Source organism: Hoplias malabaricus, chromosome X2 (genome assembly GCF_029633855.1).
Source record: "Hoplias malabaricus isolate fHopMal1 chromosome X2, fHopMal1.hap1, whole genome shotgun sequence".
Taxonomy (NCBI): Eukaryota; Metazoa; Chordata; class Actinopteri; order Characiformes; family Erythrinidae; genus Hoplias; species Hoplias malabaricus.
The window spans coordinates 24,655,216-24,679,418 of record NC_089819.1 but is presented as its reverse complement, the minus strand read 5'-3'; the positions used below and the strand labels follow the sequence as shown (position 1 = coordinate 24,679,418).

The 24,203-nt window shown below is 46.3% G+C and overlaps 1 protein-coding gene across 2 annotated transcripts in view; it reads right to left on the bottom strand.

Annotated features, from left to right (window-relative positions):
• The window catches only part of LOC136676497 (rabphilin-3A-like), a 41,605-nt gene that overhangs the window by 12,242 nt on the left and 5,160 nt on the right, over positions 1-24,203 (bottom strand). Inside the window, exons 2-9 of one of the 2 annotated variants that reach the window (XM_066653575.1) lie at positions 9,676-9,852; positions 9,366-9,495; positions 8,395-8,478; positions 7,157-7,319; positions 5,133-5,177; positions 4,039-4,215; positions 3,394-3,573; positions 670-749 (exon numbers count right to left, since the gene is read on the bottom strand). In XM_066653575.1, the coding sequence (XP_066509672.1) occupies positions 670-749; positions 3,394-3,573; positions 4,039-4,215; positions 5,133-5,177; positions 7,157-7,319; positions 8,395-8,478; positions 9,366-9,495; positions 9,676-9,830 (1,014 nt within the window). In that variant the 5' untranslated portion in view covers positions 9,831-9,852. Of the gene's footprint in view, positions 1-669; positions 750-3,393; positions 3,574-4,038; positions 4,216-5,132; positions 5,178-7,156; positions 7,320-8,394; positions 8,479-9,138; positions 9,209-9,365; positions 9,496-9,675; positions 9,853-24,203 lie in introns of those variants that run through there. The other variant, XM_066653576.1, reaches the window with a different exon arrangement.

Here is a 24,203-nt window from a genome sequence, read left to right as displayed (position 1 = left end):
AATGTATAGCAGTTACTGATGATTTAAATAGAGACTGTGTTTGTTTGTCTCTTAGCAACGGTAACAACCCGGAGATCTGTGCGGAGCAGGGAGATATATTCAGACACATAAACCAAAAGGAACGCCAGAATTGCATAATGTAGTGGAGTAAAAAGTAAGATATTTGACTTTGAAATGTAGTTGGTTTACGGTAAATAGTCGCCCAAAATGGAAATACTTCAGTAAAGTACAGATACCCAAAAAAGTACTTAAGTACAGTAACGAATTACATTTACTTTCTTACTGTCCACCTCTGGTAAAAGAAACGGGAGCATGCACTCTGAAAAATAACTGAAATGGTTTATTCAGACATGGTTAAAACCACTGAGATACTTGGGTAATAATTATTTACCCCATGCCCACAGGTAAAAACTAATCCTGTCCAAATTGGGCTCAAGTGTGAGGATCACATACATGTGACATTATCTTAGCTGGCTGCTAAAGTGTTGCTGGGGCTAGGATGGTTAAGGCACTACAAGGCCTTTGCTATGGTGTTCCCAGGTGGTTGCTTGGTGTTGCTTGGCCATTGCCAAGTAAAATAAAGTATTTATTTTATACTATAATGAATGTTGCCATGCTAAAATGACTGTAACACATGATAGGTAGGAACATGTGTATCTGGTGTTTTACCTTAGCTCTCATGATGTTGCAGTGAAGGCTGCTGTTCTCGGGTTCGTAAAGCAAACTGAACTCCAGAGCTCCCAGAGTGGCTGCAAAAAAACAAAAAAATTCAAACTCAGAATTTAACAAAGGTTTGTGGAAATGCTCGTCAAGCACTTGTTGTTCTGCATTTTTGTTACCATGTTCATTCAATAAGCGTCACTATTATTTGGGGAGAGGCTATGCTAGGAAACTGCTGTGAGGATCTGATGGCAGCTACAGAAGCATTAGTGATGTCAGCCATTACGGTACAGGTTTAGCAGTCCAGACCAATTGAATGCATCATATATATATATATATATATATATATATATATATATATATATATATATATATATCACGCACGATGCTAGTAAACCAATAAGAACTGTGCATTATCACAAGTAAATGGTGGGATGACGTTGTCTGGAGTCCTGCCTGGTGTGTGTCATTCGCTCAAGTCACAACTGCTATCATATCTGATTAAAAAGGTTTTTTGGGACACTTCTGGGATGACAGTGTTGTGTGGTAATACTAGAAACTTTATAAGGAAACTTAACATCAGTTGAAATACGAATGGGAGTTCCCCTAACACTCGACAGTCATTAAATTCCTGCCCCTCAGCAAATAGAGCCAATCAGTTTGCTGTTTGTACCACGAGCAGAGGAAGTGAACTGTAACTACAAGACAAGTGATTAGGCACTTTATTTTACTATACACACTTTTTTAAAAGCATTGTTTTATTTTTAATTTGACTTGAAATGGTAAAAGAACAATTTATTTGGTGCATTTGTGATTTATAATTAATTAAATTCCATTTTAAATCTTATAAACATTGTTAAAGTTATAATGAACTGGATCTCTAATGTGATTTGACATTCAGTTGTTATTAACTACAAAAAAAAATGTTGATATAACTACTAGGCTACTTCTGTATTCAGGATAAAGCAAGGCATTATGAAGTTACTGGACCTTAACGCATTTTAAATAAATACCCCTGTTATGTACTATTCAGTTCATAGTCTAAACACTGGAGATGTATATAATTATGTGAATATGTACGTAATAAACAAGTGTAATTGAATTAAAGATTTCATCTGTTCTCTCATAAGTTAAAGGGTCCTTTAAGAGAACAGGGACCGAAGTGAATCTCATTTACCAGCTGCTAACTCATCGGACGAAGGTGTAAATGAATTCCCAAAATATCTCATTGAAATTGGGAAGTAGGGCATTTAAGAAAATAATATTTCAAGTTCAGACAAACTGGAACAACTCTGGATTGGGAGAATGAGTTTGTGGGGATTCCTTGGGGAGGAGTTCCACCTGCTATTTCTAATCAGGCAGGAACTCCGGGGAAATATCTGTTCCCTCTCGAGCCTCTCTCTAGCCTCACACTTCGTAAGACTCGTCCCTCACTGTAAACAATTTGGTAGTGGAAAAAGAAAAAAGAGTGGAGATTTCTAGAGGTGATAATGACTGCGAATGGTTAATAAACATTCTCTTATATGCATTTTTTCAATTGATTGACACCATATATTAGGGCTGGGCAATTAATCAGAAACTAATCGAAATCTAGATTCTGAACTTCATTCTTGAAGTTCATAATCTTGTGTATATTGATTATATACATTTTTTACTGTTTTTTTTTTTAATTCTGTTATGTCCCCAATGTGTGTTCATGTACTGTCATTTTAACTGAACACTACCATGCTGTAGTAGAGTGATTCTGCCACATGGAAGCAACACATAGGAGAGCCTAAACGCAGAGGCCAACCGAGCAACTCAAGCAGCTCATACCAAAGATAAACACAGTGTCTGTGGTTTGGATGTGTTTCGCTTTGACCAGTGCCACCGGACTTGAAACACATGCTTCCCCTGAGCCATGTGAAGCCAGCCCACCGCTTCTTTTCGTACAGCTACTAATGCAGCACAACTGGACAGTTTAACGTGCCGGAGGAAATACCCACTGCCCAATCCTGTCAAACCAACTGACACATGCCCACGGTAGTTAGCACCATCACAGAGAGATTAAGGGAGAGGGGGCCATACTATTCACACAAACAGTGAAGCCAATGTTGCTCTCGAGGACTCCCTGCCTCAGACAGCTCAGGTATCACCGGGGATTGAACTGATGATGGAGCCTTTATGGTGTGTGCTGGTGGAGTGTTGTATTTTTAAACTATTAAGTCAATCTAACAAGGGAAAGAAGAAAACTGTGAGCACTGTAAATTTTGCTTCTGCACCCTGAGGAACAGGACATGATTCATACCCTCAAAAAAACATCAGTGAATACACTGAGGGCATGCTTTATGTTCTATTGAAGATCCCTTTTGCGTTCGCTTGCAGGATATTGATTTCTGGACTTTGGCAGCAGAGAGAGATCATCCATCTCTGAGAGTATTATGGCTCAGGTTTTCTACAGATAACACACACACACACATACACACTCATAAATGTCCCATAAAAAAAGGGTGATGTACAGAAAGGAGGCTAAACAAGATGGCAGCAATGTAAACTGATGTTGTATCTCAATAACTAGGCAGCATCAGGCAGCACTTGGCAGCATCAAATGGCCTCTAATTGTCATTTATTTAATCCATGTTTTACCATATTATCATTATATTAATAGTACGTTATAGGTCCAACCGTCTGTAGACACCCTTTAAAGCTTGGAAACTCAGCTACTTTAAGCCGCAAGAGTAAAGTTGTTCTTACTGGCTTCATCAGAGTCATAGCTGTTGGCCTCATCCTCGTCCTCCTCTGGGGGAGGGGCTGGGTGCCGAGCTGGTGGAAGGTTATATGACATCGGCTGCTTTCTTTCCTCCCTCTCTGCAGGGGGCACTCGGTCCTGGAAGCCAGAGCTCATGTAGGGACCTCTCTCAGCTTCCTGAAGAGCTGGAGGAGGAATTTATTCCAGAAAAGTAGTTCAGCAGAAAGTGATTTTTCCTAGACAACCGTGAGTTCAAACGGTAATCCGTAATCAGTAATCTCACACGTGTGTCCTAGTGGAGATCTCAGTAAAGTCACAGAATGTGCTCAGATTTGCCAGACGAACTAAACCTTACTTTCTCCTTTATTTACTTTATATTCCTCTCATGTTTCTTTTTGTCTCTGTTTTGTCTCATTTTTTTCTCCTAAGGAATTTAAAGAAAGTCATTACAGAGCAACATATGAGCAATAAAACGTTTCTCTTGGATGAACAGAGAGATGGAGGCTCTGAACTTTACCCTGCAACCCCCAGGTGATGTGGACAACTATGTAATTCTTGAGCCCCAACATAATATACACGAGGGGTACATTTGAAGAAATGTTCACACAAGAGTAGCTTAAGATGGAGTTTAGTTCCAAGTCTGAACTCACTTTGCTGAGGTTTAGGGCTAGAGGATGATGGAGGTGGTCTGGAGCTGTGGACAGTTACAGCCTTCTTCATCACGACTGGACCGTCAGCCTCTGAGTAACCGGCACCGCTGATTCCGGCAGGTTTTGGAGCCACAGCGGGTTTTGGAGCAATAGGGGGGCGTCCCACAGGTTCTGGAGCTACAGAGTAAAAGACAATCTGTGTTACATCAGTCTGATTTTCTTTATATAACTCCGTAGAAAGGAGACCCTGGGGCACACAGTGAAATGTGATAACACAAATAAAGCTGATCAGAATCTAATCATGAAACAGGTTTTAATTGTATTCCCCAGTAATGAGACCACCCTAAAGACTCGAATTGTACTCCAGAGACTTCTAGCGCAGCGCAAGCACTGTGCGCAAGCATTAAGCACTGAATTTCCCAGAGAATTGAGACTCACCACTGACTAAAACGTTAACTACTGCCTCTTTCACACATGACCTACAGAGAATTTCGCTGTAGAAACTCTGGAGTATTGGGTCCGGAGCTGTCCCGGAGTGCTCATTCACACAAGCAGAACACAGCGGGAGATTTTCTGTGTCAAGCGATCTCTCGCAGCAGGAGATGGAACACGCGCTCTAGGTGTTGCACAGTGCCTGTGCAGCACATGCTGGGGAAACTCTGGAACATTTCCCATGCCGTTCTCACATGCGCTGACTCAGACTTGAGTCTTTACTAGGGCGGAGTATAACGTCCAGGTAATGTCTGGGACGAATACTGCAGGTGGTCGCGTTCACACATACATCTCCTCCAGGTAAACTTGGGAACATTTCTGGATTGCCATGCATGTGTGAAAGGGGCTCATAACTCACATCTCAGAGACTAAAGACCCCAGAGACATGAAGCTTAACTATAACTCACACTTTAGAGACTCCAGACTCAATGTGCACCACAACCCTAGAGACCTGAGACCTGACTCTGATTCAAACCCCTCAGACTCAGACTCAACTCTATCTTGAACAGCAAAGGCTCATAACCACTCAGACCTGAACCCCACACCCCAACATGAACTTATTTACAGTACTTTAACATTTATCTCTGTCACATCAATCTTACCTGTTGGCTGCATTTCTGGACCAGCGGCCTGGTTCTCCACCAGTTCTGAGCAGAAATAAAAACATAACAATGTGAGTTTTAATAAGGTAGGTGTTGTACACACACTCACACACACATTTATTTCCAACAGAGGGGTCGCAAACTCCCCAAACTTCCCAGAATTACACATTCATTCATTCATTATCTGTAACCGCTAACCAGTTCAGGGTTGCAGTGGGTCCAGAGCCTATCTGGAATCATTGGGCGCTAGGTGGGCATACACCCTGGAGGGGGCGCCAGTTCTTCACAGGGCAACACTCACACATTCACTCACACCTACGGACACTTTTGACTTGCCAATCCACCTACCAACGTGTGTTTTTGGACTGTGGGAGGAAACCGGAGCACCCGGAGGAAACCCACGCAGACACAGGGAGAACACACCACACTTTTCACAGACAATCACCCGGAGAAAACCCACGCAGACACAGGGAGAACACACCACACTCCTCACAGATAGTCACCCGGAGGAAACCCACGCAGACATAGGGAGAATACACCACAATCTTCACAGACAATCACCCGGAGAAAAGCCAAGCAGACACAGGGAGAACACACCACACTCCTCACAGACAGTCACCCGGAGGAACCCCACGCAGACACAAAGAGAACACACCACACTCCTCACAGACAATCACCCGGAGAAAACCCACGCAGACACAGGGAGAAAACACCACACTCCTCACAGATAGTCACCCGGAGGAAACCCACGCAGACCTAGGGAGAATACACCACAATCTTCACAGACAATCACCCGGAGAAAACCCAAGCAGACACAGGGAGAACACACCACACTCCTCACAGACAGTCACCCGGAGGAACCCCACGCAGACACAGAGAGAACACACCACACTCCTCACAGACAGTCACCCGGAGAAAACCCACACAGACACAGAGAGAACACACCACACTCCTCACAGATAGTCACCCGGAGGAAACCCACGCAGACACAGGGAGAACACACCACACTCTTCACAGACAATCACCCGGAGAAAACCCACGCAGACACAGGGAGAACACACCACACTCCTCACAGACAGTCACCCGGAGGAAACCCACGTAGACACAGGGAGAACACACTACACTCCTCACAGACAGTCACCCGGAGGAAACCCACGCAGACACAGGGAGAACACACCACACTCCTCACAGACAGTCACCCGGAGGAAACCCACGTAGACACAGGGAGAACACACCACACTCCTCACAGACAGTCACCCGGAGGAAACCCACGCAGACACAGAGAGAACACACCACACTCCTCACAGACAGTCACCCGGAGGAAACCCAGGTAGACACAGAGAGAACGCACCACACTCCTCACAGACAGTCACCCGGAGAAAACCCATGCAGACACAGAGAGAACACACCACACTCCTCACAGACAGTCACCCGGAGGAAACCCACGCAGACACAGAGAGAACACACCACACTCCTCACAGACAGTCACCCGGAGGAAACCCACGCAGACACAGGGAGAACACACCACACTCCTCACAGACAGTCACCCGGAGGAAACCCACGTAGACACAGGGAGAACACACCACACTCCTCACAGACAGTCACCCGGAGGAAACCCACGCAGACACAGAGAGAACACACCACACTCCTCACAGACAGTCACCCGGAGGAAACCCAGGTAGACACAGAGAGAACGCACCACACTCCTCACAGACAGTCACCCGGAGAAAACCCATGCAGACACAGAGAGAACACACCACACTCCTCACAGACAGTCACCCGGAGGAAACCCACGCAGACACAGAGAGAACACACCACACTCCTCACAGACAGTCACCTGGAGGAAACCCATGCAGACACAGGGAGAACACACCACACTCCTCACATACAATCACCCGGAGCGGGACTCGAACCCACAACCTCGAGGTCTCTGGAACTGAGTGACTGCCACACTCAGAATTACACAGTGAAACTTTAACAAACCATGTTTTCAAAAGGACAGGATGAACGGAAATCTGGGATACCTTTAGTTTGTGCTTGTGGTTTTGCAGCAGATGTCTCAGGTGCTGTCTGGTTTTCTGAAGCCTTCTGGAAGGGAGGCTCTTTGGCTTTGGAAATGGCCATGGGTGAAGGGAGAAACTGCTTAGGGAGGCCTTTAAAGAACCAAGCTCCAGATCGCTTCCATACCTTGGCAAGAAACAGGAAACAGCTCAAATAAGGAAAGGTCTCCACTCACGCTGAAAAGCACAGCAACGATAGCTCCATCTATGCATTCACTTCATAATCAGCTATGACGGTGTTAGCTGAGAGGGTGGAGCTAAGCTGGGGCTTCTTATATATTAACGTTCTCTAAAGAGCGCTCATGTCCTAGACTTGTATATATATATATATATATATATATATATATATATATATATATATATATATATATATATATATATATATATATATATATATATGTCTCTGGTTTTGTATGCGTAGACCAATCATCCATAGCATTAAATACACCTCCTTGTTTCTACATTCATTTTCCATTCTCTCAGCTCCACTGACCATAAAGGAATACTTTGTAGTTCTACAATTACAGACAGCTGTCCAGCCATTGCTCTGCATACATTGTTATACCTCTTTCATCTTGGTCGTCATGGTCATGATCCCCACATAACAGGTATTATTTGGGTGGTGGATCATTCTGAGCGCTGCAGTGACACTGATGTGGTGGTGGTGTGTTAGTGTGTGTTGTGCTGGTGTAGAGTGGATCAGGCACAGCTGTGCTGCTGGAGTTTTTAAACCCCTCAGTGTCACTGCTGGACTTAGAAGAGTCCACCTAGACGACAGCATCCTGTGTCCACCGATGGAGGACTAGAGAATGGCCAACACATAACCGTGAAGCGACAGATGAGCTACTGTCTCTGACTTTACATCTACAAGGTGGACCAACGAGGGAGGAGTGTCTCACAGAGTGGGCAGAGAGTGGACACAGGGTTTAAAAACTCCAGCAGCACTGCTGTGTTTGATACACTCTACACCAGCACAACACACACTAACACACCACCACCACGTCAGTGTCACTGCAGCGCTGAGAATGATCCACCACCACATCACACCTGCTCTGTGGGGGTCCTGAGCGCTGAGGAACAGGGTGAATGATGGTAAATAACATGCAGAGCAACAGATGGATGGTCAGTGGAGCTTTTAATGTTAAGAACTCTTAAACAGGTAAAAAAGGATAATTCCCAGCATTAACGTCTTTATCTCTTACCTCTCGTTGTTCACTACAGATCTTGCAGAGCCACACAGACCGTGGACGGCTGTTATTCTGCACTCCGCACTTGGTGCACATGTTCTGGACAAACACACATTTCACTGAGAAAAATACCTTCCATTTATTACCTCTTTTTACTGGTTGTGCAAAAACGGACTCAATGTTAGAAATCATTAACATAACATTATGTCACTTTTAATTGTCATTAATAATACACAACTAGTACACAAAAATGCTTTACAACTTATTTGTACACCTAATATATTATCTAAACTATCCTACCACAATCGTTTTAATAGTTAGTATCATGTTCATTCATTCATTGTCTGTAACCGCTTATCCAGTTCAGAACACACCTGTAGGGGGCACCAATCTTTCACAGGGTGACACACACCTACAGACACTTTTGAGTCGCCAATCCACCTACCATCGTGGAAACCGGAGCACCCGGAGGAAACCCACGCAGACACAGGGAGAACACACCACACTCTTCACAGACAGTCACCCGGAGGAAACCCACACAGACACAGGGAGAACACACCACACTCCTCACAGACAGTCACCCGGAGGAAACCCATGCAGACACAGAGAGAACACACCACACTCCTCACAAACAGTCACCCAGAGGAAACCCACGCAGACACAGAGAGAACACACCACACTCCTCACAGACAGTCACCCGGAGCAGGGTTCGAACCCACAACCTCCAGGTCCCTGGAGTTGTGTGACTGCGATACTAACCTGCTGCACCACCGTGCCGCCCCTGCCATCATGTTCATTAATGTATTCGCCTCTGCAGATGATTTATGACCATTAGTCATTTCCTTTCCTTAGTCTCTTTGTCCTGGGTGTTTGTCACAGCTGAGTCTCTGTCAGTAAACTCTCTGAACACTGAGGCTTGTAGGAAAGATGCTGTAGAAATAAGGCTTTGATAGATCTGATGATCAGATGAGTAAAGAAAAACTTACCTTTTTACAGTCTTCACAGACCACCGAGTTAACCCCGAGGGTCCCTAACTGCTCTCCACACAGCAAGCAGCGGGACACTCCATCTCCACACACCGTCTTCTTCATGTTGTCCAGACGATTCATCAGACGGCTGTTTTGTGTGGCAGGAAAGGATGCATATGGATTTAAAATTTTAGACTTCAGCGTGATTTTAAAAGGTATTTTGTAAATACTCAATGTTTTATACAGTGTTCGCCACCATTCACAACATCACTGGAGCTGGTGATCACTCTTTTTAGCCAGTTACTGTAGCCCCCCTCTACTCTCTTACCTGATCCTCTCCTGTTCCATGGCCTCCATCTTCTCAGCTCGAGCAATTACACTGTTAATAATCTCCTTCTCCTCATCTGTCAGTTCTGCAGCAGAACCAGAACCTGGACCCGGCTGTTTGTGGATCCCCCTTGAGCCTGTCATTGCGTCCGTCATGATGACCAACCCAGTGGAGTCTCTGAAACAAAGAAATGTGTCTACGGTCAGCTATGCAAACTCCGTAATATCAGGTGTGTACCACCCGGAGGAAACCCACGCAGACACAGGGAGAACACACCACACTCCTCACAGACAGTCACCCGGAGGAAACCCACACAGACACATGGGGCGCGAACCCCCAACCTCCAGGACCCTGAAGCTGTGTCGAATGTGTGACTATGTGACTGCAACACTAACCTGCTGCACCACCGTGCCGCCCTTAGAAACAATTTCTAATTGTGAATTCTAGGAACACCATAGCACAATATAGTGTACTTAAGGTTTAAGCCTAGAGTTAAGTCTAAATTTATGGTTAGATTTAGGGTTCCACCATGTCCCAGCTGAATGTGATGCAAGCCAGCAACAAACAGAGGCGTAAATGTCTTCACCAGTCAGCGCATCAAGGTAGAAACTACATCAACGAATGACCAATAAGAAAACAGCTTGAGGCTTCACATAAAATGGGTGATTATTCTAGATATACAGTTAATCAGATTGGAAGAATGGCATCAAAAAAACAGCATCTAAAGCAACACCTCACATGGCACGCTGACACTGGCAGCTGGTGTAGACAGCTGTATTGATTATAACAGGAGATACATTGTCACTTGCTTGCTTAGCTTGCAGTGAAAACACAATGTTAGGGTTATAGTGCTGAATGATTTCCAGTGGGCTCTGGACCCGCTGCAGCCTGATCACAGTGAAGCAGTTACAGAAGAAGAATGAACGATTCAGAACCCTTTTTTGTAACTCCACACTTGTTAAAACTGGACAGTAATTTTAAAATATAAGACCAGGCTTATATCTCTTTAAATGAGGGTAGACCTTTAAACACCAGTCAAATCTGACAAAATCGCATATCTTTTCTCTGTAAACAGACACTGTGTTTAGTGTAAGGATTATAAACACACGTTGGTAGGTGGATTGTGAGTGTGAGAGTGTGTGTTGCCCTCTGAAGGACTGGCGCCCCCTCCAGGGTGTATGCCCGCCTTGCGCCCAATGATTCCAGGTAGGCTCTGGACCCACCGCGACCCTGAACTGGATAAGGGTTACAGATGATGAATGAATGAGTTCCCATTCAGTTCTCATCCACTGGCCTACCTCCTCCTAACGCCTCTGGATTTGGTTCAAATAAGACATGATGTGGATATAAACCTTGATTTCTTCTGATAATACCCTTCTTCTTCTGTAATAGTATTCAGGTACTGCACTGTATTTGAGGGTTTTGTATTTAAAGTAAGGCAATAGGTTTAGAAAACGGTGTCGATTTTTGGGCCAAAGCACAGCTTTAATCCTTCTTAATTAATTCCTCTCCTTCCCCAATCAGTAAAGTGAAATTTCTGAAGTAGGTCAATGAGATTCTAAAATCAATGTAAGCTCCCATGTTGACTTGGCTTTAATTAATCATTCATTAGCGCCGCATTGGCATTGTGACTGCAGGATGCTGTGGCTTGTTTGTGGAGGGTGCATTATCCCAAAATAACCGAGGCCTGATCAGATACTTGAGTTCACATCGTGTTTTCACTCAGCTCTAACTGATCTCAGGTGTACAGTGAACAATAAAACCGTTACTTGAGTTCACATCGTGTTTTCACTCAGCTCTAACTGATCTCAGGTGTACAGTGAACAATAAAACCGTTACGTTAAAGGCCTGCTTACAGGCTCCAATGAATCCTTCAGAGTCGAAACCTATTGATTCGGTTAACTTTTGACATAACGGCTGCCGCTCCTCAAGAGACTGGGCCACAACAGTCATGTTAAAGTTTTTTTTCATTCATTCATTATCTGTAATCGCTTATCCAATTCAGGGTTGCAGTGGGTCCAGAGCCTACCTGGAATCATTGGGCGCAATGCAGGGAATACACCCTGGAGGGGGCGCCAGTCCTTCACAGAGCAACACAGAAACACACACACATTCACGGACACTTTTGAGTTGCCAATCCACCTACCAACGTGTGTTTTTGGAGCGTGGGAGGAAACCGGAGCACCCGGAGGAAACCCACGCAGACACAGAGAGAACACACCACACTCCTCACAGACAGTCACCCGGAGGAAATCCACGCAGAACCAGGGAGAACACACCAACACCTCACAGACAGTCACCCGGAGGAAACCCACGCAGACACAGGGAGAACACACCACACTCCTCACAGACAGTCACCCGGAGGAAACCCATGCAGACACAGGGAGAACACACCAACTCCTCACAGACAGTCACCCGGAGGAAACCCACGCAGACACTGGGAGAACACACCAACTCCTCACAGTCACCCGGAGGAAACCCACGCGGACACAGGGAGAACACACCACACTCCTCACAGACAGTCACCCAGAGGAATCCCATTCAGACACAGGGGAGGAAACCCATGCAGACACTGGGAGAACACACCACACAGACAGTCACCCGGAGGAAACCCACGCAGACACAGGGAGAACACACCACACTCCTCACAGACAGTCACCCGGAGGAAACCCACGCAGACACAGGGAGAACACACCAATTCCTCAAAGACAGTCACCCGGAGCGGGACTCGAACCCACAACCTCCAGGTCCCTGGAGCTGTGTGACTGCGACACTAACCTACTGTGCCACCATGCCGCCCTCCATGAGAGTTATAACACACTATTCCAACTAATCATCCAGCTTCCTATCCATCCAGCTTTATTTTTAAAAGGGTGTCGCGGTGGTGCATCAGGGAGTGTGACTGTCAAACTCCTGGATCCTGGGGTTGAGGGTTCAAGCCCCATTCTGGGTGACTGTTGTGATGGAAAATGCAAACTACCAATGTAATGAGTAAATGTAAACAAATACTGTGGTCATCTGAAACGATTATGATACACTGTAATCAACATGTGGTGATTACGATGGTACAGAACGTGCTGTGCTTGAAGCATGACCCTTCTTTGCCTTTTAAGAAGTGAAAAGTGCTTTGCAGTACATTTCTTTAGTTAAATTTAGGGAAGTCTAACCGAAATGTAAATGTGCATCCTGTTTGGGACAGGGCAACTTGACCTAACTCTCTGCAGGACATAATGCTGACGGTGGAGAAGAGAGAGAGAAGATGGTAATAGAAAGATGTATGGCCTAATAGTCCATAACGTCTGGGACTTGGGGAAATCTGAGACATGATGTAATTGTAACAGGAAAAGCGTACGTGACAAATGCCCGATAAATACTGCTGTGAATGTCTAAATAAACTAGAGATTGGAGTGAACACTTGACTCCATGTCTTTATTCCTCTGATTTCTCCTGGGGCCTGTGAATCATTTTGGAACTCTATTTTTGTCTTTCCTCTGTTTTGGCTCTATTTTGTCATGTCGCCACTCTGTTCATGTGACACAATTTAACCGCAACTTTGCGGGATTTTCCAGTTTTACGATTTGGAGCAACTCAGATGAGGGGGCGGAATAATCCTAAAATGTCGGCTCTCTTCGTAAGATGCAACACAGTATCCTGTTGTCACGGCTGAGCAGGACAGACGAGGGAGGCGGACGTAAATGCAAGGACTTTTGTTAACAAAGACAGATTTAAATAAAAAGACAATACTAAACAAGACAGGATTAAATAAGAACAGACAGGAAACAACCATGAACCGGGGTAGACATGGGAGACGCAGAGACAGAGGAACACACATCTATGCACACAACAACCAGCAAGGGAACACAGCAAACATAGAGCTATATACAAAGCACTGACAAGGAACACCTGGGACTGATAACGACAGGGCGGGGCTAAGACAGGACTAGGGCAGAGACAAGGACAACAAACAGAGCTATTTGCTAAATGAGCACATGGTGGGGGAAAACAGACAGGACGTGACACCTGTGTTAGACCATGGAAAACAGACTGGATAGTCCTGTTTCACAGTGTGTGGCCTGGTGGGCTCCAGATCTCCAAATGAATGTATAAATGCACTAAAAATTTGATTCTTTCATAATCTATTAAATAAGACCAAATACATATTTTATGGGGGATTTCTTCAGTAACTCCTCGGCTGCCTGCGGCTATTTTCTGTTTCTCTGGGGTATAAATACACGGTTACTCAAATGGCAGATCTCTGTGGGTTTAGTCTGAAGGTTATGAATCATTTGAGTACAGTTCAGAGGAGTTTGGTCCCAATGTTCCTTATGTCTTCAAAGGGAAGTTTTGTTTTTTGAGAGTAAAATGCTGCTGTGATCCAACAAAATTACAGCGGTAAAAAGGTCAATTTTATCCTGGATTGCTGAGGAGAACTACAAGACACACCACACAAATTCACCACAGGCACTTCATTTCCCATAATGCCCCAGTGTCTTTCGAAAGCTTAAGAAGCTAACACTTCAGTCAGAGTAATGGGCATATGCAAATGTTCAAATGTAAATCAGCCACACAACAGACATGGTCATTATAGCTCATGGTGATATATTTAGGTTTTAGTGAATTTATAACAGTATAAACTACTAAAAGATACATTTTACACCACTAAAGCATACACTCTGACATTCCCTGCCCACATAAAACAGCCAAATGTTAAGAGCATGTCACACCACCCAGCGTAACTTCTCATGAGAACGTTCATTTTAAAGACGGCCGTTTATTAACCGTTTAATTCTAGACAATGTCAAATTGAGTTAGGGTGACACTTACTCACACATTCACTCACACACTCACAACTATGGACTTCTGAGCAGTCAATCCACCTACCAATGTGTGTCTTTGGATCGTGGAAGGTAAATAGATGCACGCAGAGGAAAACCACGCAGACTCAGGGAGAACACACCAAACTCCTCACAGACAGTCACCTGGAGGAAACCCACGCAGACACAGGGAGAACACACCACACTCCTCACAGACAGTCACCCGGAGGAAACCCCCGTGGACACAGGGAGAACACACCACATTCCTCATAGACAGTCACCAACAGGAAACCCACGCAGACACAGGGAGAACACACCACACATGAAATGTGAAATCTGCAGTTGTTTTGCTGTCCATTGTACAACATACAACAGAATGTGTCTGCATTTAACACATTCGTGGCAGTGAACACACACACACACTAGTTCACTAGGAGCAGTGAACACAAACCCAGAGCAGCCGGCAGCCATCCCCAGCACCCAGGGCACAGTTGCGGGTTAGGTGCCTTGCTCAAGGGCACTTCGGCCATGGAGGACAGTGCTGTTCCTACACTTACACTTCCCCCCGATTCTCCTGCTGGATGTGGGGATCAAACCAGCAACTTTCTGGTCCCGAATCTTTAGGCCATGGCTGCCCACAAAATATATACTCCTTGTATAGAGTATGTATTAGATAATAAAGTGATAAAAAAGACTACCAGACCTACCAATGTGTGTTTTTGGACTGTGGGAGGAAACCCACACCACACTCCTCACAGACAGTCACCCGGAGGAAACCCACGCAGACACAGGGAGAACACACCACACTCCTCACAGACAGTCACCCGGAGGAAACCCACGCAGACACAGAGAGAACACACCACACTCCTCACAGACAGTCACCCGGAGGAAACCCACGCAGACACCGAGAGAACACACCACACTCCTCACAGACAGTCACCCGGAGGAAACCCACGCAGACACAGGGAGAACACACCACACTCCTCACAGACAGTCACCCGGAAGAAACCCACGCAGACACAGGGAGAACACACCACACTCCTCACAGACAGTCACCCGGAGGAAACCCACGCAGACACAGAGAGAACACACCACACTCCTCACAGACAGTCACCTGGAGGAAACCCACGCAGACAACGAGAGAACACACCACACTCCTCACAGACAGTCACCCGGAGCGGGAATCGAACCCACAACCTCCAGGTCCCTGGAGCTGTGTGACTGGGACACTAACTTACTGCGCCACCATGCCGCCCTCCATGAGAGTTATAACACACTATTCCAACTAATCAGTTCATTCCTATCCATCCAGCTTCCAACTGCTCAGCTCATTACATTTAACAGAGAGATACAGAATCAAAGGAATCAGCAAGAAAATGTTTAAAGTCCACATTTTTGGAACCGGGTCCTGGACTGAATCAGTGTGTCAGAGTGAACCACTCCACTTCCTCCTCCTCACTGCAGATGGAAAACATCACTCAGCACTTTTTAATTATTTATACCCCCTTCGCCTCCATCCCAAAGGGGCCGCGTCACGGCCGGTCCATATGCAGTGGTTCTTTGGCTCTTACTTTAAGTCTTTGAACTGCACTTTGATTATTGGTTCATTTGCCTCAGACCTTGCCATGCATACAAAGCAGATTCAGGAGCTGGCAGAAAAAGAAGCAGGAGGATGAGAACACAAATGATTGATTGGCAGAGCTGGTGTGGCTATGGAGACCAACATCACACAGACCTGGGAGGGGCTTTGCTGCTTAATTACTACAATCAATGCTAATTACTAAGAATGAGCTGCTACTGAGATTAATCCCAAATGAATGCTGACCTTAGCACTGACTGGACCTGCTTGCACTTAAATGACTTGTTTTCCGAGCGTCCTATCAGATGGAGACCAAATAAAGACCCCCCAGATGTATCTGGTGGTCACCTATCCTCCTACAAAAGTTACATAGCGAAGTATCTGCAGTGCTGAGCCCAGAACAGCAATGACAGAGGCTGTTTTCTGCCGACTACAGGTCAGTGAAGCATCACAAATACATAGTGTTGCTTAGAGCAACCTCAAAAAGTGTGTGTATCCCACAATACATGGCATCTAACTGCTGCCTGGACTGAAATGAATAGTTAGCAATATTCCATAAATAAGAGCTCTGCCTGGCTCCGTTAGTACTGCAGAGCAGGCTTTATACATCGGTGAGCCGAAACATTGTGACCACTTGCCTAATAAGCTTTCAGTCCTCTGTGTGCCACCCAAAATAGCTCCAGCAGTGTGTACTCTACAAGACTCTGACGGCTCTCTGTTGTCTCTGGCACCAAGAGGTTTGCAGCGGAAGCTTTAATGGGGAAGTTCACCATTTTTTCACGGTTCAGATTTTCTAAACTTGTGTAGGGTTATTTATAGTCACCTCAGGTATTTAATCACATTGTAGACTCTAGAATTGCCCCAGCTCTCCAGAAGTGGTAGATAAACCACATTTACTCGGTAAATCGCTGGTTCCCAATGTCAAGCAAAATCGTTTTGCAGGATGTGGGGCATGCCCTGACTTAGGAGCAAGGCCAGTTTCATCTCGCCAGATATTCCCATGTTTCCAAGTTTAAGAAGCTCCTCAGAGTCATAATATTATTGTTACATTGGACTCCATTCAACTGCAAAGTTAAAATTACATACAGTGTACACAAAACCCAAGGCTGATGCAGGCACATGTTCCTCGTAATACATTTGTCACCCTTATTGTTCATGAAAAGGCATTTTCATGTGGTGTGTTCTCCCTGTGTCTGCGTGGGTTTCCTCCGGGTGACTGTCTGTGAGGAGTGTGGTGTGTTCTCCCTGTGTCTGTGTGGTTTCCTCCGGGTGTCAAGGAAACACAGAGATCTCACAGAGAACACCATCTCCACGAAGGCCTGGATCTGTTCTGTAAGAATGTGTAAGGAGTTGCTATTTATCAAATTAATGTCCCCAAGGACATTCAGACTTTCAGGAGTTTATCAGCAGAATATCGCCCACACCATCACGTCCCTATTATCCATCACACATCACACCAGTAGTCATAATGTTCTGGCTCATTTTCTGAGGGTGTGCACATTAATCAGGAGGTATTGGCCATAACATTATGACCAACTCAATTTGTCTGCACTCTCTGTCCATTCTCTCAGCACTCAGCAGTCCTACAATTACAGACTGTAGTCCATCTGTTTCTCTGCATACTTTCACATCCCCTTTTCAGCCTCGTATTCTTCAATGCTCTGGACCTCCACAGGACCCACACAGAGCAGGTGTGATGTGGTGGTGGATCATTCTCAGCGCTGCAGTGACACTGACGTGGTGGTGCTGTGTTAGTGTGTGTTGCGTTGCTTCCTGTGGATCAGACACAGCAGTTGCTGCTGGAGTTTTTAAACCCTGTGTCCACTCACTGGTAGCTTATCAGTCGTTGCACAGTGTGTGTCGGTTGTCCTCTAGACCTTCATCAGTGACACAGGACGCTGTCGGCTGGATGCTTTTGGTCAGTCCAGCAGTGACACTGAGGGGTTTAAAAATTCCAGCAGCAACTGCTGTGTCTGATCCACTCTACACCAGCACAACACACACTAACACACCACCACCACGTCAGTGTCACTGCAGCGCTGAGAACTCATACCTGTTCTGCTGGGGTCCTGACCATTGAAGGACATGGTGAAAGGGGGCAAACAATATATGTAGAGTCACAAATGAGCTGCAATCTGTAATTGCTCGTGTGGCCAGTGGAGCTGAGAGAATGCACAGAGTGCAGAAACAAGAAGGTGGTCATAATGTTACAGCTGATATATCATCGAGAACAGCCACATGTCCTGAGGCAAAGTCAGACAATGGACGACGTATGATGCAAACAAACAAAGCGTGATGAATTGACATGAATGCAAAGATATCACACTTTTAAACAAACTCTTGTGAGGATAGGCTACCCTCACTCTTTGTTTTTCTTGCTTTTGGGGACAGGTCTCCAATAAGGTGGACATTTTGTCTGTGATTACTTGCAGCTCCAAATAAATAAATAAAAGGGTGGAGGTCAGTGGAACACTAACAGGTCTCCTTTTAGACACAGAAGACACACTTTACACTGCTCTCCGTGGAAGGATGAGAGCACTGAGAACCATCTGTCCTTCCATCTGTCCAGGACACAGGACCTCCAGTTCCAACTTCCTTTTGAGTCCAGTCCAGATCCCACTGAGAGCAAAAAGTCTACAGCAGCCCAAAACCATGACCAATGATCCTACACGGTATGTCCGAAATTTGCACACACACACACACTCACAATTTGTGTAGCTGCCAAAAAAAAAGACAAAAAAAAGGATGCTTTGGAACAGCCATATATCAAGTTCACTCTGACCTATGCTTGTAATTTGCCAGAGGGTGTAATGTCCCTCATCACTGTGCGGTTATGCAGTGGAGCAGTGGAACTGTGTTCTCTGAAGTGATTTACCTCCATCAAATACCTTTGGGATGAGCTGGAGCAGGGGTTTTGATCCAGAACTAATCCTTCAACATCAGAACCTGACGTCACCAAAGCTCTTGTGGTCAAATGCAGTCAAATTCTCATAAGAATTGCCCAACATATATAAAATAAAGCGCTATGTAAATAAGATTTGATTGATTGACCTCTGGGCGGCGACAGTGGTGATTCCCGCTCCGGGTGACTGTCTGTGAGGAGTGTAGTGTGTTCTCCCTGTGTCTGCGTGGGTTTCCTCCGGGTGACTATCTGTGAGGAGTGTGGTGTGTTCTGCCTGTGTCTGCGTGGGTTTCCTCCATGTGACTGTCTGTGAGGAGTGTGGTGTGTTCTCCCTGTGTCTGCGTGGGTTTCCTCTGGGTGACTGTCTGTGAGGAGTGTGTTGTGTTCTCCCTGTGTCTGCGTGGGTTTCCTCCGGGTGACTGTCTGTGAGGAGTGTGGTGTGTTCTCCCTGTGTCTGCGTGGGTTTCCTCCATGTGACTGTCTGTGAGGAGTGTGGTGTGTTCTCCCTGTGTCTGCATGAGTTTCCTCCATGTGACTGTCTGTGAGGAGTGTGGTGTGTTCTCTCTGTGTCTGTGTGGGTTTCCTCCGGGTGCTCCGGTTTCCTCCCACAGTCCAAAAACACACGTTGGTAGGTGGATTGGCGACTCAAAAGTGTCCGTAGGTGTGAGAGTGTGAGTGAATGTGTGTGTGTGTGTGTCGCCCTGTGATGGACTGGCGCCCCCTCCAGGGTGTATTCCCGCCTTGCGCCCAATGATTCCAGGTAGGCTCTGGACTCACCGCGACCTTGAACTGGATATGCGCTTACAGATAATGAATGAATGAATGATTGACCTCTTGTCTACAGTCTTACCAGAAAGGTAGTGGTTGTTGCTGCGGGGGATTTATTTTTTCAAAGAAATACAGGCTGTGTAAATGTCCAGAAACTCTTTATGTGTTTGTGTGAATTCTCGGGGAGTTATTTTCGTAATGTATCATTTCAGTAAATCTAATATGGCAATGAATCTTACACTGTTCATGCTGAGGAGCTGGAAATGAGGAGTAAAGACTCTGGCACTGAGCAGCAGTGGCACAAGCTTCTATCACTGACTGAGCACTTTACTCTGGTGAAGTAATGACTAAAGTAAAAGTAAGAGCTGCTGAGCAGAAGAAAAAAGAGATTCAATCCAAAATATGAGCTCTTTACACTCCTTAAATCCTGACTGAGTGTGTGGTGGTCATTCAGCATTTTTCAGCACAGGAACCGAAGTGTGTACTAATCTATTACTTTGGATCCTTTTGTCTGCTTTGGGGTCTTTGGGACCATGGCTGATCACAAAGCAGCACTTATAATCTCCACCAACCCTCCAGGGGGTCCTGCTCATCTCCCACTGATCTCCCACAACCTCCCCCCATGCTTTTCCACCAGTTTTGATGGGAACCATGTATACGTCGTCATTGGGGGTGCTGCGAGGGCTCGGTTCCAGCGTCGCTGTGGCTGAATTGGGTAACAGCACCAGAGATAAATGGCTAGAGTCAGGACAGAGTCATGGTTTTTCCACTGTTACAGTGGGGTCAGATCAAAGAGAGATATGATAGAGTTCATTGGTTCCAGAGCCGTCCCGATGAGCTTGTGAACAGTGGAGAAAAGTAGCCTAAAAAAAGTAGCCTGTTCTGACCACAGCCCCAGAAAACACACACAGGCAGCAGTTTCCTGCTTTTATTACATTGTGATTTACTTTTCTAATCAGGAATCAAATAATGGGTCATTTTCCATTTCAGAATAAAAAGTGACCCAGAACTAGGCCATTGTTTCTTCACCCAAAACACCATGAAGGACAATATAACATCATTCAAATGACCTGTCCAGCTCCACTGTGCGTTATCACTTTATTTGAGGCTCTGTGCTCTTTCTAGAGCTTCTTAACTGGACACATACACTGATCAAAGTTCATGCTGAAGAACCTACTACTCTTTGGTTACAGTTGGGAACAGTCTTCTCTGGTTCTGGAGCCTAATCATGTTGGTGGAAATGCACCAAAAGTTTTGAAATTAGGTTTGTGAATTGGAATCAAACCACCCATCATTGGTTCTTCTTCATGCCCTGAGGGGGTTTTTCTTGCCACTATTGTCTCCTTGGTTCTCACTTCTCTTTGGTTTTCATTCATTATCTGTAACCGTTATCCAGTTCAGGGTTGCGGTGGGTCCAGAGCCTACTTGGAATCATTGGCGCAAGCGGGAGTACACCCTGGAGGGGGCGCCAGTCCCTCACAGGGCAACACACATTCACTCACACCTATGGACACTTTTGAGTCGCCAATCCATCTACAAACGTGTTTTTGGAATTTGGGAGGAAACTGGAGCACCTGGAGGAAACCCACGCAGACAGAGAGAACACACCACACTACTCACAGACAGTCACCCGGAAGAAACCCACGCAGACACAGGGAGAACACACCAACTCCTCACAGACAGTCACCCGGAGGAAACCCACACAGACACAGGGAGAACACACCACACTCCTCACAGACAGTCACCCGGAGAAAACCCACGCAGACACAGGGAGAACACACCACACTCCTCACAGACAGTCACCTGGAGGAAACCCACGCAGACACAGGGAGAACACACCACACTCCTCACAGACAGTCACCCGGAGAAAAACCACGCAGACACAGGGAGAACACACCACACTCCTCACAGACAGTCACCCGGAAGAAACCCACGCAGACACAGGGAGAACACACCAACTCCTCACAGACAGTCACCCGGAGGAAACCCACACAGTCACAGGGAGAACACACCACACTCCTCACAGACAGTCACCCGGAGGAAACCCACGCAGACACAGGGAGAACACACCACACTCCTCACAGACAGTCACCCGGAGGAAACCCACGCAGACACAGGGAGAAAACACCACACTCCTCACAGACAGTCACCTGGAGGAAACCCACGCAGACACAGGGAGAACACACCACACTCCTCACAGAAAGTCACCTGGAGGAAACCCACGCAGACACAGGGAGAACACACCACACTCCTCACAGACAGTCACCCGGAGGAAAACCACGCAGACACAGGGAGAACACACCACACTCCTCACAAACAGTCACCCGGAGGAAACCCACGCAGACACAGGGAGAACACACCACACTCCTCACAGTCACCCGGAGAAAAACCACGCAGACACAGGGAGAACACACCACACTCCTCACAGACAGTCACCCGGAGGAAAACCACGCAGACACAGGGAGAACACACCAACTCCTCACAGACAGTCACCCGGAGGAAACCCACACAGACACAGGGAGAACACACCACACTCCTCACAGACAGTCACCCGGAGAAAACCCACGCAGACACAGGGAGAACACACCACACTCCTCACAGACAGTCACCTGGAGGAAACCCACGCAGACACAGGGAGAACACACCACACTCCTCACAGACAGTCACCCGGAGAAAAACCACGCAGACACAGGGAGAACACACCACACTCCTCACAGACAGTCACCCGGAAGAAACCCACGCAGACACAGGGAGAACACACCAACTCCTCACAGACAGTCACCCGGAGGAAACCCACACAGTCACAGGGAGAACACACCACACTCCTCACAGACAGTCACCCGGAGGAAACCCACGCAGACACAGGGAGAACACACCACACTCCTCACAGACAGTCACCCGGAGGAAACCCACGCAGACACAGGGAGAAAACACCACACTCCTCACAGACAGTCACCTGGAGGAAACCCACGCAGACACAGGGAGAACACACCACACTCCTCACAGAAAGTCACCTGGAGGAAACCCACGCAGACACAGGGAGAACACACCACACTCCTCACAGACAGTCACCCGGAGGAAAACCACGCAGACACAGGGAGAACACACCACACTCCTCACAAACAGTCACCCGGAGGAAACCCACGCAGACACAGGGAGAACACACCACACTCCTCACAGTCACCCGGAGAAAAACCACGCAGACACAGGGAGAACACACCACACTCCTCACAGACAGTCACCCGGAGGAAAACCACGCAGACACAGGGAGAACACACCACACTCCTCACAGACAGTCACCCGGAGGAAACCCACGCAGACACAGGGAGAACACACCACACTCCTCACAGACAGTCACCCGGAGGAAACCCACGCAGACACAGGGAGAACACACCACACTCCTCACAGACAGTCACCCGGAGGAAACCCACACAGACACAGGGAGAACACACCACACTCCTCACAGACAGTCACCCGGAGAAAACCCACGCAGACACAGGGAGAACACACCACAGTCCTCACAGACAGTCGCCCGGAGGAAACCCACGCAGACACAGGGAGAACACACCACACTCCTCACAGACAGTCACCCGGAGGAAACCCACGCAGACACAGGGAGAACACACCACACTCCTCACAGACAGTCACCCGGAGGAAACCCACGCAGACACAGGGAGAACACACCACACTCCTCACAGACAGTCACCCGGAGGAAACCCACGCAGACACAGGGAGAACACACCACACTCCTGACAGACAGTCACCCGGAGCTGGGAATCGAACCCACAACCTCCAGGCTCCTGGAGCTGTGTGACTGCGACACTAACCTGCTGCACCACCGTGCCGCCCTGTCTTTGTTTTTTATTATTATTATTATTATTATTATTATTATTATTATTATTATTATTATTATTATTATTATTATTTAAGATCTGAGGTCCAGTAATGATATCTCCCCCCAGACTCCAGCTGAGTTTGCCTCAGGTTCCTGTACAATCATTTCTTCACCTGTTCCCTGTGGGTTTTTATAAAATAGCTCCTGAATTAGGTTTGATCTAGTTTTTGACCAGCTTTTCAGATGTGTTTTTTTTTTCAGGCTTGTGTGCCCAAAATGTCTAAGCCCTTAGCTGTGATGGGAAGCAACTCAGTCTCGCTCCTGTTTGTGATATAGGTACATAAACATGCATTCTGTGACACAGTCCCATATTTGTGTGTTTTATTATGTGACAGTATCATGATTCTCCATTTATGGGAAATTAACACGTAAAAACTTGTATCAGTGCTTTCCCAATGTTGCGGGGAAGTAAAAGACAAAGCACTCTTCATTTTATTTGACAGTATCAATTACTGTCATCTAATATCAATATCTACTTAAATGCTTATTAATTGCTAGAACATTAAGATAATTTATTGTAAATATATTTTCTTGTTAGTGTTATCTAAATGGGGTGGCAGGGTGGTGCAG